This window comes from Heterodontus francisci, chromosome 12 (assembly GCF_036365525.1).
Source record: "Heterodontus francisci isolate sHetFra1 chromosome 12, sHetFra1.hap1, whole genome shotgun sequence".
NCBI lineage: Eukaryota > Metazoa > Chordata > Chondrichthyes > Heterodontiformes > Heterodontidae > Heterodontus > Heterodontus francisci.
Genome location: NC_090382.1, coordinates 34918722 through 34938617, shown reverse-complemented (window position 1 = coordinate 34938617; position 19896 = coordinate 34918722). Strand labels below are relative to the sequence as shown.

Here is a 19896-nt window from a genome sequence, read left to right as displayed (position 1 = left end):
CTGCGTACCCTCCAAGCCTACAGACTGTTACAGCCAGAGTCCAGGAGAAAAGAGCCAATGACAATTCTGCTTACAAGAAAACTCTGAGCAACGCGGGCCAGCCACAAAGAGCACTTTCACCAGCCAAGACTTCAAGAATACAACTCCAGCTGGAAGACTACCAAATCATCGTCAAGACTGTGTAGTTAACTTTTATTTATTCTGGACTTTAATCCAACCAAAAAACCTACTTTCCACTTTGTAATCTATTGGTGTGTGCGTGATTGTTGTGTGAATGTGTGCGTGAATGTGTAGCTTTTTAAAAAAAATTATTTTTAGATTGAGTTTAGCTTGTTGAGTATAGTAAACTTACCTCTTTCTTGTTTAAGCTCAAGAATACCTGTCTGATTGGTTCTTTCACAATCACATTAAAGGTAAAAGATAAAACACTCACTGAGGTGGTAAGCACAACCACTGTTTAAAAAGGAATAAACCCTGTTGCGGTCAAATAAGAGGAAGGGCAAGAGGAACGACTGTGACCCCCTCTACATTTGGCTGTAACAAACCTATCCCAAGAAATGGAAACAGCGAAGTCGAGGAAGGGAAAGAAAGAATCAGGGATGGACCATGTGAAGGTGAGGCACGAGAGGAAATTGAAAGCAAAGTTGATGACATTTTCCAGTTTGGGGCGACAGCAGGTAATGGCACCAATACAGTCATCAATGTACTGGAAAAAGAGGAGATAGTAGGGGACCCGAGTCAGACTGGAACACAGAATGTTCCACTTAGCACACAAAAAGTCAGATATAATTAAGAACCATATGGATTGTCAAACCAACACCTTTTATTTGGAGGAAGCAATTGGAGTCAAAGGACAAGTTGTTCAATGTGAGAACAAGTTCAGCCAGGCAGAGGAACGTGGTACTGGACAGGGACTAATTGTGCCTTCACTCAAGGAAGACGCTGGGAGATAGAGGTGCAGAGGGATTAAACGTCTGTGGTGAAAATGAAATCAGTAGGGCCAGAAAAATGGTAAATATTAAAGTGGCAGAGGGTGTCGGTAGAGTCAAGGATGTAGGTGGGAAATGATTGCATGAGGAGAGAAAAAAAAAGTTGAGAAAAGAAGAAATCTGCTCTGTGGGGCAAGAACAAGCTGAAACAATAGGTCAACCATGGCAGTCCTGTTTGTGGATCTTGAGAAGGAGGCAGAAGCGGGCTGTGTGGAGTTGGGTCCATGAAGTTGGAGACCATGAAGGGGAGTTCTCCAGGAGATGAGGTCAGTGACAGATGTGGAAACAATGGCTTGATGTTCAGCAGTGGGATCACGGTCAAGGGGGTGGTAGGAGCTGGTGTCAGACTGTTGCCTTTCAGCCACCACTAGGTAGAAATTGGTTTGCCTTTCAGCAACAATCCTTTGTCAGCATGTTTCATGATAATGTTAGGGTTGGACCTGAGAGAACGAGTGTTGCAAGTTCTGAAGGAGGTAGGTTACTGAGCGAAAGAATCAGAGACATTGAGATGGTCAATGTCACACCAACAGTTCTCAATAAAATGATCTAAAGAGGGAGGGGTCCTGGTGGAACGGGATGTCTGAAAACAGGCGAATGGGCCCACTCTGTTGAGGCAAAACTCCTTGCCAAAGAAGTAGGCATGGAGGTGAAGGCCAACTCCTCTGCCATTTTGCCACTACCTTCAATATGATGCGACCACCAAATATATCTTCCCTTCATCTTTCAGCATTCCAAAGGAAACATTCTCTCAACACCCTGGTCCACTCCTCAATCACCCAACAGATCTCCCTTTTGTTCTTAACTCACCCCTCCTCTGCCTTTGGTACTTGCTGAAAACCTGTTCCAGTTTTTCTCTCCACAGATGCTGCTTGATCTGAATATTTCCAACATTTTCTGTTTTTGTTAAAAGGATGGTGGTCATACATCGCAACTTATCCCTCACTTCACTTCTATTATGACTGCAGACACATTTACAGCAACAACTTACATTTATATAGCACCTTTAACATAGTAAAATGTCCCATGGTGCTTCACAACTCTATTCTAATTCCTATTATTTGACTGCCGACAAAGCAAACAGAAGCTGAAAATTATATACCTAACCATGACCACAGGCACATTATTTTCCACTTTGAGAGGATGAAAACTACACAATTAACCAGCTTCCATGTGATACCTGTGCAATCATTCCTCCTTCTCAGTTGTTTTTATTTCCTTTCCCCCTCGCTGTAGTGTCAAGTTACAATTTCCTTATCCCATAGTTGCCCATTTTAAAGCTGCAAGGGAACTTAAACCATTTCTCCGATATTGGTTCTTGGAATTTCGGGCTCAAATGTTCATCATGTTCTACACATTCCATCATGATATTCTTAATCAATTGTTACCAGACTAAGTAAACAAATTTATATCCCCTTTCTTGATGTCACGACCATCCTCAAAACAAGGTTATTTCACTGGATGGACAAAGCAATATGCCTAGACTTTCAAATATGAACTGTCTGAGCCAGGAGGATTTCAGAACCACGACACTCTTGCTAAAATATTTATCAGAATGCAGGGAGTCCATTATCTTTATTTACCAGCAAAGAGGTTAAAACTGGGGGGAAAAAATCAAATGACTACTGATTGGAAAACTTATTCAAAAGCATTTTAAAAAGTCAAACAGCATCGGAAAAAAATTAAGAAAAAACAATGAAGTTAATAATCTGGGTTTCCCAGACTCCTCAGCAAGAAGAACTTCTATTCAAAAGTTACAAGTGACCTTGTGGAATCAAGGAAACCTCTCCAAATGCTCCACTAGTCTTACGTAAGCATACACAGCTGAAGTGCAGACCTCTTGGGAAAAGAAAGTCACAAGTGTCTGAAAAACTTCTTAGCCATTTTCCAGGTGACCCCTATATTTAACAGGAAGCACCAAGATTGTAATGCAATCAAATTATTTATTGGGTCCCCACACAACACATAAAATATCTCTATAGACACCAATCATTTAAACATCATTGGTGGCAGCTCTTTACAGAAAAGTGCGCAATGATTATTTTGTACTTCCTATTTTTTCTTCTCCTCCCCTGCCTCAATGCTCTACATGTGAGAAAAAGCTTTTGAGTAACTGGATACCAAATCTAAACTGGCCTGGAATTTCCTTTAGAAATTTCACTGTGTTCCACCTTAATATTTATATTATAAATTAAACTATTTCGAAAAAGAGCAGAGGAGTTATCCCCAGTGTCCTGGCCAACATTTATCGCTCAAACGTCACCACAAATAAAATTACCTGGTCGTTACCACATTGCTGTTTGCAGGGGTTTGCTGTGCGCAAAATGGCTGCCGCGTTTTCTACATGACAACAGTGATTTCACTTCAAAAGTACTTCATTGGCTGTAAAGCGTTTTGAGACAGTCGGTGGTCGTGAAAAGTGCCATATAAATACAAGTCTTTTTTTTTTAAGCCAAACAGAATTAACTTTGAATAACTCGAGCAAAAAGGCTGCATCATTCACTTGGTAATTAAGTGCCTAAAATGCATCTGCAGTATTTATGTATTAGTAATAAATTGCTCATGACATTCCCAATAGTCAATTGATAACTTAAAAATATATATGTACACAAAGTAACTGAGAAGCTGAGAGCCACACTTCAGAAATTTACTCCACAGTACCATCTCATGGGGCAGATCCTGCAACTATATTGCGATAGCTGTCATCACAAAACTGAATAAGATTAATCAACGATTTCAAAAATGAAACTGAATGGACCCTTGAGGGAAATAAGCTTGCAGGACTACGGGGATACAGCAGGGGGAAATGGGACTGACCTGATTTCCCGAGAGCGCTGGCATGGGCTTAATGGGCTGAATGACCACCTTCTGTGCCGTAATAACGCCATATTAAAATGAGCAATTTACAATGGCAAACACTGACACAAAAAGTAACCAAATATTGTTACAACAGTGTTGTGGAGAGCAAATGCAGGTCCTATGCAAGATTTCTTTCTATTATACTAGCAAGTTACCTATGGCATTGCTCAACATCAAATGATCAATGGGTCCTTTCATAAGCAAGATGTTGATGAAGTTGGAAGATGTCGCAGAAACTCACTCCACAGAGCCACATAATGGCCAGAAACAAACTATCTCCAGAAAGTCGGCATAAAATTAAAAATGGGAAATGTTGACATAGCAATGCTATTAAAAGGAAAATGCACTGCAAAATTATGTCAATGTTTAAGGTTTGTGGACAGAAACTGCATACCCTGTGCACGATTTTTTAATAAAATGCACACATGCCCATTATGAAGTTTAGTCTAGTTTTCAACTATTTGCAGTTCATGAACTTCTTGACAATAGAACATTCAGCAGACGAGCCAAAAATGCATCAAGGGACCTGTCACTGAAATATCAGGGTTAAAGGGGGTAGAGACCCTTTTAAAAAAAAATTCTACAAATGTCTATGCAGGCTTTTCTGTACTGGTTACAATGCAAAGTAAGCCTGCGTGAAAAAAGTATCCAGGACATTGATATACACTGTCCTCAGTGAACTCTCCGTATGTACACAATTATTTATTTCTTCCAATTTGGTACACGACTCCCGGAGCTTGTACATGATCGTTTCTAAAATCATACGAAGCATTAATTTTTACTGAGAGTAAAGGATACCCTCCATGCTACAAATTCAGATCTATCATAGATGCTTTCAAGTGATAGGAGTATCTTATTTTTATAGGCATTGACTCACAATGCCCTATTATCTGCTCACATGACAGCACAATTCAGGGACAAAACAATAGCATCCCTTTGTAATCAGACTGATTTGCATCTTTTGTTTCTTCAATCTCTCCAAAGAAGGGCCAAGCAAACAGTCGGGAAGGCAAAAGCAAAATATCGTGAATGCTGGAGATCTGAAATAAAAACGGAAAATGCTGCAAATACTCAGCAGGACTGGCAGCATCTGTGGAAAGAGAAAGAGTTAACATTTCAGGCCGATGACCTTCTATCAGAACTGGGAAAAGTTAGAAATGTAATATGCTTTAAGTAGATCAAATGAGGGAGGGCAGAAAAAGAACAAAAGGAAAGCACTGTATTGGGGTGAGAAGTCAGGAGACATTAAATGACAGAAGAGTTGGTGGGGCAGAGCCAAATGGAGTAATAATGGGCGAGCAAGGCCCGATTCAAAAGAGTAAGCTGCTTTCTTTTGCAGCAAGGTGAAGTTATGATCAGAATCATTTGGTTTAAAGCGTACAAACTATGAGTGAAATGATACAAAATAAAAACATACTTCCCCACACCAGTGGGTCATCTTACTTATTAAAATAGATGTCTTCTAACCATCATCCAGCATTTCTAATCTCTTTCACTCAGCAAAACCTTTCACAGCTTTCCTTTTTACACTCCCAGCCTTCCTGCTCAAAAAGCCAGACTCCCATTGTCCCTCTTTTGATCTCATCGAACAGGTGAAAAATCATAACACTTTCCAACATAATGGATGTGAGGTTTTTCTTAAATTACCCAGGGAAGCTAACAAAATGTCTATTTTTAGTCCTCAGGAAAAACATTCAACATTTAGCATATTAGCCAGCTTTGTATGTGCACCATTGGGAAAAAAAAGCTAAAATTAACTTTTACTTCATCTTTCCTGTGGCAACTGCTCAAAAAGTCCTGAAAACTGCTACTCCACAAGAATACCCTCTGCAATATTTGGCAAGTAACTAATCAGAAGGTTTTATTAACTGACCAATATGTGATATCATTTGGTTAAAAAATGCCAATGGATATTGCACAAAAAAAAAGTCATTCCTGCCATACACACTGATTTGGTACAGATAAGAGAGCAATTTTAAGTAAAACATTGTTGGATTAAAAGTATTAACATTTCTTCAACTTGTATTTTACAAGCTATCTTCAATTTAGAGTTCATTTGCACAACCATAATTAGGATATGCCGGACAGACTTCCAAGATTCCTAACTACACTTACCCTAAAACAGACAGCAAGGATTACCACAGAAATTCTAAAGAAATAATACAAATCGGAATCCAACATCAACTCAGCAACTAAGATTATTCCTGTCAAAGCAACTGATATCCTAACTACCACACACAATCATTGGGTTGTTTATATCAAGGCCCACTACCATAACATGGGGTCAGCACACAGATTCGTAGCGTTCAGTTGCCCATTTATAAAATCATAGAATGGTTACAGCACAGAACGAGACCATTCACCCCGTTGTGTCCGTCAGCTCGTCCTACTCCCCAGCTCTTTCCCCATAGCCATATGTGAGAGGGAAATGGGATTAATGTAGGATTAGTATAAATGGGTGGTTGATGGTCGGCACGGACTCGTAGGGCCTGTTTCGGTGCTGTATCTCTCTATGACTCTAAAGTGCTGCCAGCAGGTGCTCATCTATGGTTTCTTATTGGCAAATGTCTTAAACAGCACTCTCTTGTGTTACGGAAGTGCTTCTGTTTTTGTTAAAAATATTTTTTTGAGAATTCATAGTCAAACTGAAGAAATATAGGACCAATTGTTTTCCCCAAGAGGATCATCAAGAGAACACAGAGGACTTGTGTGACAACATTAACTGGTTGTCACATGACTCGTTAAAAACAGAACAAAGACCCTGGCAATTGAGGAAAATGTGTGCAGAGAAGTGACAGGTCAGAAAGTGGACTCTCTGTTTCCGGTTTGACTTCTGAATTGTTTTGAGTTGGGAATGAACTGCTTAAAAGGGGTTGGACTTTTAAAAATTAAAACTGAAGGACATAACCCCAGCTCAGCTTGTACCATCTCTTTAAAAAGCCTACAGAAAAACAGAACCTTCGCAGAGAAGAGAATTCCCAAGAAAGGAGAGAAGATCACAACACAGCTCAGCTTTCCAAGTCCACTGTGTCAACTCATCTCCTGTCTTTGAAGAAAGGCCTGCTAAATTAATTCTCAACACCGTCCGAAAAGAACTGTTCGAAAAGATCCCAGTGACCCATCCACATGTACTCGGAGGCCAGACTGTATGCCAGTTTTGGAACACAACATATCTCATCTGCTGTTTCTTCAGGAATGAGCAAGTATTCAACCCAAGTGATTTTTTTTGTCTGTAGCAGAGCTCTAAACAAAAATCCTTTTTATTTTTCCAGTTAACCAGCGTATCTATGTGTGAGAGTGTGTGAGGGACCAAGGTTTTATAATAAACTGATACATACGAATTAGAAGCAGGCCATTCGGCCCCTCTAGCCTGCTCTGCCATTCAATAGCTGATCAATAACATTCAATGGCTGATCTGTGTCTAAAATTCCACACTCCCATCTACGCCGATAACCTCTGATTCCCTTGCCTAACAAGAATCTATCTAGCCCTGCCTTAAAATTATTCAATGACCCTGCCTCCAGCACCTTCTGAGGCAGAGAGTTCTAAAGTTGCACAACCCTCTGAGAAAAAATTGCTCATCTCTGTCATAAAAGGGTGACCCTTAATTTTAAAACAGTGCCCCCTAGTTCTGGATTCCCCCACAAGAGGAAACATCCTTTCCACATCCACCGTGTCAAGACCCATCCACAATCCCCTCACTCTTCTCAACTCTAATGGAAACAAGCCCAGTCTGTCCAACCTTTCCTCTTAAGACAACCCGCATATTCCAGGTTATCAATCTAGTAAACTTCCTCTGAAACGCCTCCAACGCATTCACATACTTCCTTAAATAAGGAGACCAAAACTGCACACAGTATTCGTGATGTGGTCTCACCAATGCCCTGTATAACTGAAGCATAACATCCTTACTTTTATTTTCAATTCCTCTGATAATAAACGACAGCATTCCATTAGCCTTCTTTATTACTTGCTGTACTTGTATACTGACTTGTTGTGATAATTTTGTCATTTATTAAAGAAACCTGGTAGGTGTAGTTTATTCTGGGAGATAATAGAGCACATGATTGACCGTATCGGTAAGTGGGAAAAAATTTAAATATATGTTGTGACCCGTGGAGAAGTGGGACTAGAATAAACAGTGCACTCCTCCCGCCTCGGTCATAACACTTTCAATTCTACAACTAACCAAAGTTCAATTCCCTTGCAAATTTCAACAAGTACCACCGCTTTTGTAGAGGTTCCACTGTTACTAGTCTCATTAATCCCAATGATAGCAATACACTAAATGGAAGGGGAAAAAAGTTTATCAGTTGTCATCCAAGCCTCCACCTGCCAAGAATGAGGCACATTAATTTCACCACATGAACATTATATTTCAAATTGTTGCTGGGAAGAAGAGAAGGCCTGTGACAAGGGGTTGCCAGGCCGCTGGCTGGAAAGACATGTTTTGCATATTAACAGACAGTGTTTGAGAACCTATCCCCTGCTTCAATACAATCCACAAACAGACGTGGTCAAACCAGCTAATCACATGACTAACCTGCTTGGCAGTCTGGGTTTTTTTTTTCTCAATTGTACAGTTTTAAACTGAGCCTGCAGAAAGCCGAATGCTCCTGGACTGAAGCAGACGTCCTCTCCTGCCTGCCTGCACCCATCTCTTTCTCATGGAACTCCAAAACCCACTGAAGACACATGAACCCCAAGAGAGAAAAGTCTCCTACAAGGAACAAGGTTTAAGAATAATACTGGGCCCCAATAAAAAGCAAGATTAACCCACAGTCAAGGACTCTACAGTGAGCTCGAAGAACCCTAACAAAAATTCTTCAGATATTGCCTCAAACCTTTCCACTTTATTTTTCTTCTGCTCTTTTCTGTCTCTATTTGCATGTGTATATCACGTATGCATGCTAGCGTGGGCGCGTTGTGTAACCGTAGGCGTCAACCGACTTAGAGTTTAAGTTTAATAAAATTTCACCTTTCTTCTTTAAACTTAAGAAAGTCTGTTTGTGCTGGTTTCTTTGCCTTATAATCGGAAAGCGGTGAACAAGGATTCACCAAGGGGGAGCTAAAAACACGGTGTGTTTCAAATTAAACCCTGTTACAGTAAGACCAGGTGAAGGTTGAAAGGGAACCCTAGACCTCTTTCTCACCTGGTCGTAACACAGTAGATAAGTCAATTATATTTCTTGGCATTTTTTTCATTCTAAAACAAGTACTAAAACCCTATGATTATACGAACATACGAATTGCAGCAGGAGGAGGCGACTCAGCCCCTCAAGCCTGCTCCGCCATTCAATAAGATCATGGCTGATCTGACTGTCACCTCAACTCCACATACCCGCCTACCCCCGATAATCTTTCACCCCCTTGTTTATCAAGAATCTATCAACCCCTGACTTAAAAATAGTTAAGGACTCTGCTTCCACTGCCTTTTGAGGAAGAGTGTTCCAAGACTCATGACCCCCAGAGAAAAAAATTCTCCTAATCTCAGTCTTAAATGGGTGACCCCTTATTTTTAAAGTGACCCCTAGTTCTAGATTCTCCCACAAGGGAGAACATCCTTTCCACATCCACCCTGTCAAGACCTCTCAGAATCCTATGTTTCAATCAAGTTGCCTCTTACTCTTCTAAACTCCAGTGATACAAACCTAGCCTGTCAAACCTTTCCTCATAAGACAACCCGCTCATTCCCGGTGTTAGTCTAGTAAACCTTCTCTGAATTGCTTCTAATGCATTTTTACATCCTTGTTTAAATAAGGAGACCAATATTGTACACAGTACGCCAGATGTAGTCTCACCAATGCCCTGTATAACTGAAGCATAAACTCCTTTTGTATTCAATCCTCCTCACAATAAATGATAACATTCTATTAGCTTTCCTAATTACTTGCTGAACTTGCATACCAACCTTTTGCAATTCATGCACTATGACACCCAGATCCCTCTGCACCTCAGAGCTCTACAATCTCTCACCATTTGGATAATATGCTTCTTTTTTATTTTTCCTGCCAAAATGGACAATTTCACACTTTCCCACATTACACTCCATTTTCCAGGTCTTTGTCCACTCACTTAACCTATCCATATCCCTTTGTAGCCTCATGTCCTCTTCACAACTTACTTTCCTACCCATCTTTGTGTTATCAGCAAATTTAGCAACTATACCTTCGGTCCCTTCATCAAAGTCATTTATCTAAATCATATAGAGTTGAGGCCCTGTGGCACACCACTCGTTAAATCGTGCCAACCAGAAAATGACTCATTTATGCCTACTCTCTGTTCTCTGTTAGCTAGCCAATCTTCTAGCTATGCCAATATGTTACACCTACAGCATGAGTTTCTATTTTCTGCAACAATCTCTGATGTGGCACCTTATCAAATGCCTTCTGGAAATCTAAGTACAGTACATCCACCAGTTCCCATTTATCCACAGCACATGCTACTTCTTCAAAGAACTCCAATAAACTGGTTAAACATGATTTCCCTTTCACAAAACCATGTTGACTCTGCCTGATTACCTTGAATTTTTCTCAGTGCCCTGCCATAATGTCTTTAATAATAGCTTCTAACAATTTCCCTAAGACAGATGTTAAGCTAACTGGCCTGTAGTTTTCTGTCTCCCTCACTTTTTGAATAAATGAGTTACATTCACTACTTTCCAATCTAATGGAACCTTTCCTGATTCTAGAGAACTTTGGAAAATTAAAACCAACGCATCAACTATCTCACTAGCCACTACTTTTAAGACCCTAGGATGAAATCCATCGGGACCCAGGGACTTGTCAGCCCACAACTCCAACAATTTGCTCAGCACCACTTCCCTGGTGATTGTAATTTTGAGTTCCTCCCTCCCTTCCATTTCCTGATTTACAGCTATTTATGGGATGTTACTTGTATCCTCTATAGTGAAGACCGAGGCAAAATACCTGTTCAATTCATCTGCCATCTCCTTATTTTCCCTTATTAATTGCCCAGACTCACTTTCTATTGGACCAACGCTCACTTTGCTAAAATAAAAGCAAAATACTGCTGATGCTGGAAATCTGAAATAAAAACAAGAAATGCTGGAAATACTCAGCAGGTCTGGCAGCATCTGTGGAGAGAAGCAGAGTTAACGTTTCAGGTCAGTGACCCTTCTTCAGAACTGGCAAATATTAGAAATGTGAAAGGTTATGAGCTCACTTTGCTAATTTAAATAGCAATAGAAACTCTTAGTAGCTGTTTTTATATTTCTAGCTCGCTTTCTCTCGTACTCTACTTTTTCCCTCCTTATCCATCTTTTAGTCATTCTTTGCTGTTTTCATATTCCGTCCAATCTTCGGACCTGCCACCCATCTTTGCGAAATAATATGCTTTCTCTTTAAGTTTGATACTACCTTTAACTTTGATACTACCTTTAACTTTTTTGGTTAACCACGGAAGGTGGGTCCTGCCCTTGGAATTTTTCTTTCTTGCTGGAATGTACCTATTTGGTGTATTCTGAAATATCCCCTTAAATGTCTGCCACTGCATCTCTATTGACCTATCCGTTAACCTACTTTGCCAGTTCACTTTAGCTAGCTCTGCTTTTATGGCCTCATCATTGCCCTTAAAAGTTTAAAACGCTCACCTTCTTCTCTCCTTCAAACTGAATGTAAAATTTAATCATATTATGATCGCTGCTACCTATCTCGTTGCACAATATCAAGTATAGCCTGCTCTCTGGCTGGCTCCAGAATGCACTAAAAAACAATCCCGAAAACATTCTATGAATTCCTCATCTAGGCTACCTTTGTTCATCTGATTCTTCCAGTCTATATGTAGATTAAAATCGCCCATGATTATCGCTGTACTCTTCTGACAAGCTCCCATTATTTCTTCCTTTATACTCTGTCCTACCGTGTGGTTACTGTTACAGGGCCTGTACACCATTCCCACGAGGGATTTCTTGCCTTTATCATTTCTCAACTCTACCCAAACCGCTTCTAAATACTGGTTTCCTGAACTTAGGTCATACCTGTCTAATGTGCTAATACTATTAATTAACAGAGCCACCCCTCCGCCTTTTCATTGCTTCCTGTCCATCCTAAATGTCATGCATCCTTCAATATTCAGGTGCCAATCTATGTCACCCTGCAGCCATGTCTCTGTAATGGCTATCAGATCATATTTATTTCTATTTGCGCTATCAGTTCATCTGTCTTGTTTCGAATGCTACATGCATTCGGATACGGAGCCTTTAGTTTTGTCCTTTTATTATGTTTGTAACGTCTAGCCTTGAATGCTGATTTATTCAAAGATTTGTACTCTCTATCCCTTCCTGCCATGGTCTGTATATCATTTCCCATATTAATACCATTCTCTCTTGCCTTGTCTCTACTCTTCGATTTACCATATCTTCCCAGATTTGATCCCTTGCCCCCACTATTTAGTTTAAAACCCTCTCTACTTCCCTAGTTATGCAGCTCGTTGGAACACCATGGTTCAGATGTAGACCATCCCAACGGTTTTTGCAACATCCTTGCAAAAGCACTGCAGTCTATAATTCACTTTTTATACATCGTTGAGAAGGTCCTCTCTCTGAAATAACATCTCAGATAAATTGCTAGAGTGGTTTTACCCATACTGACAAAATCTAATAGTGTCATAGAGTCATACAGCACTCAAACAGACCTTTTGGCCCATCGCGTCTGTGCCAGCCATCAAGCACCTAACTATTCTAGTCCCATTTTCCAGCACTTGGCCCATAGCCTTGTATGCTATGGCGTTTCAAGTGCGCATCTAAATACTTCTTAAATGCTGTGATTGTTCCTGCCTCTACCATCTCTTCAGGCAGTACGTTCCAGATTCCAGCCACCCTTTGGGTGAAAAATATTTTCCTCAAATCCCCTCTAAACCTCCTGCCCCTTACCTTAAATCTATGCCCCCTGGTTATTGACCTCTCCGCTAAGGGAAAAAGTCTCTTCCTATCTAACCTATCAATGCCCCTCATAATTTTGTATACCTCAATCAGGTCCCCCCTCATCCTTCTCTGTTCTAAGGAAAACAACCCTAGCCTTTTCAGTCTCTCTTCATAGATGAAATGCTCCAGCCCAGGTAACATCCTGGTGAATCTCCTCTGCACTCTCTCCAGTGCAATCACATCCTTCCTATAGTGTGGTGACCAGAACTGTACACAGTACTCCAGCTGTGGCCTAACTAGCGTTTTATACAGCTCCATCACAACATCCCTGCTCTTATATTCTATGCCTCGGCTAATAAAGGCAAGTATCCCATATGTCTTCCTAACCACCTTATCGACCTGTGCGGCTGCCTTCAGTGATCTATGGACAAGAACACCAAGGTCCCTCTGACCTACTGTACTTCATAGGGACCTACCATCCATTGTATATTCCCTTGCCTTGTTAGTGCTCCCAAAATGCATCACCTCACACTTCTCAGGATTAAATTCCATTTGCCACTGTTCTGCTCATCTTACCAGCCCATCTATATCATCCTGTAACCCCCTCCCTATTTACGACACCACCAATTTTCGTGTCATCTGCGAACTTACTGATCATACCTCCTATATTCACGTCTAAATCATTAATCTACACTACAAACAGCAAGGGTCCCAGCACCGATGCCTACGGTACACCACTGGTCACAGGCTTCCACTCGCAAAAACAACCCTCAACCATTACCCTGTGTTTCCTGCCACCAAGCCAATTTTGGATCCAATTTGCCAAATTGCCCTGGATCCCATGGGCTCTTACCTTCTTAACCAATCTCCCATGCGGGACCTTATCAAAAGCCTTACATATGTGGCATGAACAATCACTTTTGACAGGCAATCCCAATCATATGGATCACTGTGGGAATTCAACCTATGCGTATTCTGCAGTAAACACCTGTTCCACCAAGGCTTGCCCACAACAGAAGGACACTGATCCAGATGGTCCTTCCTTTCACCCAAAACACAAGTTGTTAGACACATATTTAAACAGCCTAGAAATAAAATTGTTCAATATTTATGGTCCTAATGATCTTTTAAAATCATAAAACAGGCACTGGAACTGTCAACATAGGGAAATGTTAGGAGTGAGATTTAGGATCAGAAAGTGACAGTGACACAGATTACAAGCCCATTTCAAGCAGATTCTGATTAACCTTGTGTATTTTCAGCATTTTCTGTTTTTGTTTCAAAACTCCAGCAGGATTTTGCTCTTCAAAATTATTAATTAATGACTATGGGTGGGTGGAGTTAAAATACAAATCAGCCATGACTTCAAAGAATGTTGGAACAGACTCGAAGGGATGAATGGCCTACTTCAGTTTGTGTACTTTTGAGAATGAAATGCTTGTGCATCAACATTTTAAACCAAATGTGTTTCACTCTAAAACAATCATAACTAGACTTATACAACACAAAATGATCATGGGCACCTGAAAGACACCTGGTTAGCAGCATTAAATCTTTTGAAAGCATCTCCATGAACACATACGCCTCACTCATACTCAAAGTTGCAACTGATCACAGCAAAGAATCTAAAACAGAACATGTTTCGATTTGTTTAGAAGATCTTCTGAACACATGTTTGTATGACTACACAGCATTCAATCTTAAATCCAACTACTCCACGACTGGACACAACTCCAAGAATTTCCATGAAAGATCCAGTAAAACTACTCAACCGAATTTCTGCTTTCTGCGTTTTTTGGTATGATATTCCACAATTCAGGTCATGCAAAGAGAAAGAACTGAGCTCACCACAGACTTCAAGAAAAATCCTTTGGCCTTCAAATCGGCCACTGTAACCAGACACTTCCTAATCTAGTACTTATCTCCACTGTATTTGAGCAAATTCTCCTGAATTATTGGTTTAATTTGAAACTAGATCTTTCATTGGTACAACCTCCAAAAACAGACACACACACACAAGCATACTGCAGACAACTAATGTCCCTTAGCCTTGACGGCTGTGGACGCATTTGCAGCAGCTTCTTTGTTGTTTCTGAGTGTACACACGCAAGGGGGAGGGGGCACAACGCCAGAGTGCAATGTGTCCTGCCTCTTCCCCACCCCCACAAACCCATATAAAAAACTACTTCAAACCCGAGACGTTCAGCCGGAGTAGAAGGGAAGCTGTTTAAGGAGGGGAGGGAGGTCACTGTAGGGTGCAGAACATGTTTGCGCTGAACGCACAGCATCCCGTCAATACAGAGACCCACTGCCGGGTTATCTTAAACAATGAAGAGAGAAAGAGGGGAGAAAAGTATCTTTCTTCCTATCCAAATCTGAATGGCGGCGTCTTCACCGTATTACTTCACCTCCCTGAACTCTTCCCTTTTACCTCCATTGAAGCTGACCCTCCCCCTCTCCGCTTACCAAGGCCTGGAATACCCTTCCCACACCCCAGTCTCAATTTCGGCTCCCTCGCACCCCCACCTTATCCAGTCCAGTCCAGCCCGCCCTGGTACTCACCGTCAGTGAGGGTCCCAGGATGACGGCCCGGATGAGGCCAGCGTGCCACTCCCGCTCCCGGAGAGAGGCGGTTGGTTGCTGGCCGAGCCGAGCGGCACCACAAGCCGAGTCCCCAAAGAGGCAAAGCAACCGTTTCCCGATCAGCTCTGTTCCCGCCGCCGCCGCCATCAAGTGGAAGAAAGAGGAAGGTGGGAAAAGGAAGCTGGGTTTGTTCCTTTTCTAACAGGCAACGGTCAGTCTCCGAGACAGAATCACAACGACTCCGCCATTACACTTTCTGCACCGCCACTGCAGCCGAACCCACGGAAACTACCGGACCGGCGCCGCCGCCTGGCCGGAGGACCAGCACTGCAACGCCGCTGGCGGCGACAGCGCCTCCTGCAGTTCGGGAGGACCAGAGTTAGAGCACTGTCTGCAGCAACAGCGTCATTAGGCTGTGGTAGCATGGCAACTACAAACCTCAAAGAATGTGACACTGCAGCAATGAAAGAAGGAGCTGTGTTACAACAACAACAACAGCTTTCTTTTGTATAGCACCTTTAACGTAATAAACTGTCCCAAGGAGCTTCACTAGAGCGTTAATAAAATAAAACACGACACATATTCCGATCAAAAGCTTGGTCCATGAAGTAGGAACGTCTTAAAGCAGGTGAGAGAGTAACGGAGGTTCAAAAAGGGAATTTCAGAGCTTAGGACCTAGCTTATAATCGAATGAAGGTAGTCAGGGATGTGTAAGAGGCACGAATTGGAGGAGTGCAGAAATCTTGGAGGGGTAGAGGAGGTTACATAGATAGGGAGGAGTGAGGCAATAGAAGGACTTTGAAGACAAGGATGAGAATTTTAAAATCAAGACATTGCCGGCCCAGTGCCAAGGTAGGTCAGCAACCACAGGGGTGATGCATGAACAGGACATGGTGTGAGTTTAGGGTGACCATATTTTCCATGGACAAGCCACGGATGAGGGACCGTGTCGCAGGCTAAACAATATCCCTGAAAGTGTCCCCGGTGCACAAACCTCGTCCCTGAATACCCTAGGTTTTAGTTTCTTATGTTGGAATATGTCTAATGCATAAGTGAGATACAGCATGTCGTGTAAATCACCTTGGATGAAGGTGTCTGCTAAATGTTTAAATAGTAATAAGATGTTAGAGAGAAATATACAGAACATTATTATTATTGTTACTATTGGCTATAACATAGATGATACAGCACTGTTGCAGTTGTTATAGCTATGACATTGGCTGACTGGCGTATGATACAGAGCACAGGCATGATTCGAGATTCGGTGTAAAGTGAAAATGGTTTTGTCCAAAACTGCTTCAAAAGGATTTTCCAAATTTAAGAACAACTAGAAAAGAAACATCTGTATTATGTTCAATGTGCCAGTCAGTATTTTCCATTTCAAGTGCAGGCAGGACATTTATAAAAGAAAACAAAGGTACCACTAAACATAAAGCTGTTCCTACAGCATGTGCTAGTTCAAGTTCTGTTGCCAATTTTTTTTTTGCAAAGTTGAGTCAACGCAGACTAAGCCATGTTGTCAATGGGTACAAAAAACTCACATTCCTGAACAGTGCCATAATATAATTTATAAGCGGTGTCTGAATGTGCTTCAATAGTGTGGCGTCACATCCGTATTGAAATACAGGCTGCTAAAAATCGTTGCCTTGCTACAGCGTGCAATCTACAATTTCCATCCTGGCGACTTTGCTGAATCTGTGTGCCTCCAGATTCAGTTTAGAAAATATGGTCATCCTATGTGAATTAGGGTACAAGCAGCAGAGTTTTGAAAGAGCTCAAGTTTATGCATTGTGAACAATGGGAGGCCAGCTAGCAGAGCATTGCAATAGTGAAGTCTAGAGGTAACAAAGGTATGGATGAGGTTCTAGTAGCAGACATGCTGATGCAAGGGCAAAGGTGTCAAAGGCAATGTTCCTTCTAACTTCTGTTTGCTGCGTGCGGCAGGCTTGTTGTACTGTTTGGTCCCTTTAAGATTGATGTATGGCCGTGCATACAGGCATCTTAAAGGGAACATTACTTGTGGATCTTTTTGTTCCCTACCCTGCACATTTCTGATTGCTGTGCAACTTAGAGGGAACATTGGTCAAGGTTGAGTTTATTAAGGAGTGGGTTATGATGGCAGATTTGAGGGGGAGGGGTCTGAAGTACATTTAGCACTGCGATCCCACCCATGGCAGCTACCAAGCTTGAACTTTGACAACTTAAGAGCTTAACAATTTGCTTATAGGCCTAGATGAAGTAGGATATGAGGAGGCTTGTGTGAAGCATAAAAACACCAGCAAAAAACACAAGTAATTTCGGTGTAGTGCAACATGCAAATGACTGGAAGGCTGATATCATATTGCCAGCTGCAGACCTGATAGATCTACTTCACAATGTCAGAATTACAGGTTCACCATTGCACGAAGCAGACACACAAAAAGCACTAAATTTCACATTAGTCACCTTCATGAGCTTTGCAATGAGTCAACAGATCAGCGGGAAGGAATGCAAAGAATTTCCTTATTCATGCCATGGAAAATTAATTCGGCTACCAAGTGAGAGACAATTTTTAAAAAAATCATTCTTGGGATGTGGGCTTTTCTGGCAAGGTCAGCATTTATTGCCCATTTCTAGTTGCCTTGAGAAAGTGGCAGTGAACCTTCTTCTTGAATTAATTCTTTGGTTTGATGCAACCAACTGGCTTGCTGGGCCACTTTAGAGGGCAGTTAAGAAACACCACATTCATGTGGGGCTGGAGTCACATATACGCCAGACCAGGTAAGGACAGCAGCTTCCCTTCCCAAGGATATTAACAAATTAGTGAGGTTTTTACAACAATCCAACAGCTTCAAGGTCACTTTTTCCAGACTTTTTTTAAAGCTGAATTCAAATTCTCAAACTCACTTTCTACGAATTATTATTCCATGTCTCCGAATTGTTAATTTAGTTGCATAACAATTGCACCACTGTAACCCAGTAGATAGTGTAGTGGTTGTATTAGGGTGTTGTTCCTCAGGTGGCAGCAGCAGAAAAAGTCTAACATTAAATAATGAAATGAGCATCAAGCTTATGCTTCCCTGCTTACTGAGTTAAAACATTACATGGAATATGCAGCACAGAAACAGGCTGTTCAGCCTAACCAGTTCACGCTGGTGTTTATGCTCCACTCAAGCCTCCTCCCATCTTTCCTCATCTAACCCTATCAGCATAACCCTCTATTCCCTTCTTCTACATATCCTTATTAGCTTCCCTTTAAGTCCATCTACACTATTCAACTCAACTACTCCCTGTAGTAGCAAGTTCCACATTCTCACCACTCTGGGTAAAGAAATCATTGTCATATTGCTTTTTCTTTCTAAGAGGCAATTCTATCTGACAGATACTTGGGAGAGGCCCAGAGGGGACAGTGAGGAATTCAACATAGCTGATGTAATGAGTACTGTCTTACTCTGACTGAGTGGAATGCACAATGTGGTTGTCAAGGTGAGCACCCCAGTCATCCAAAGATGCTTCTGTGAATAGTTTGACTTGAATTGATTAAAATTGAAGAGGTTGGTTTGGCTGATCTACTGGTACGACTGATTGCAAATGACCCCTCAACTGAGTCCTTTTTTATAATTACAGTTTTTTAAAATTGTATTTGTCATTTTTTTCTATTACAGACATCAATCTTGTAAGATCGCATCATAGCTGCAGATGAAAAACACAAGTAAGAATTTTTCCAGTGCTTTAACAATAATGACATCAAAGGCACGGTGAAGCCCTTAATATGTGCTATTGGCCTGAAACTGAGAATAAGCAAATTCATAGTCACACAAATAATACACAAGGTAAGACATTAGCAATGTGCCTTCTCTAACCATCAATAGCCCAAATAGAAACAGTGGCTATATATAGGCTAAAAGGACCCTAAATAAATAAATCTCCAAGAAGTGGTACTGCATACAGATAGAAAAGTTATGACATAACTGATCATGTCAAAATAGCTAAGCAGATTGACATTAAAGGAGATGTAGAAGTATTCGTATACATGATACATAATGTGTCCAATCACTGTGGAGAAGAATCAAATTTATAATGCTCTGATTGAGTACTATATTTAGATCTGGTCATGAAAGCACTAGAGAGCAATTCAAGACCTGGAGGCAATTTAGAATTTCTGATACATATGCTGGAAATCTGAAATAAAAACAGAGAATGCTGAACATACTGAACAGGTCAGCAGCATATGTGGAGAGAGAAACAGTTAATATTTCAAGTTGATGAATCTGTTCTGATGAATGGTCATTGACATGATACATTAACTGTATCTCTCTCCACAGATTAAGCCTGATCTGATTATTTCCAGCATTTTCAGTTTTTATTTCAGTAAGTTTGATCCCTAGCATCAGAAGCTGAGATATAAGGAAAGATGGAAGTGACCTAGTCTTTTCAGTCTTGGAAAGAGATGATTGAAAAAGCAACTTTGTAGAAGCTTACAAAATAATAAACAGTATGAACAAACTAGATCTGGAAAATTGCTTCAAGTTAAACTGTAAGAGAAGGACAAGTGGAGACAAGCTTAAACAAGTAAACTGCAAATTTAAAACTAATATCAGGAAG

General features: G+C 41.1%; 1 protein-coding gene across 1 annotated transcript in view; it reads right to left on the bottom strand.

Moving 5' to 3' along the window:
- kdm3b (lysine (K)-specific demethylase 3B) overlaps positions 1-15606 on the bottom strand; it is a 162219-nt gene extending 146613 nt beyond the window's left edge. Inside the window, exon 1 of the mRNA XM_068043302.1 lies at positions 15292-15606. Within this exon, the coding sequence (XP_067899403.1) occupies positions 15292-15459 (168 nt within the window). The 5' untranslated portion in view covers positions 15460-15606. The remainder of the gene's footprint in view (positions 1-15291) is intronic.
- Positions 15607-19896: the final 4290 nt, after the last annotated feature.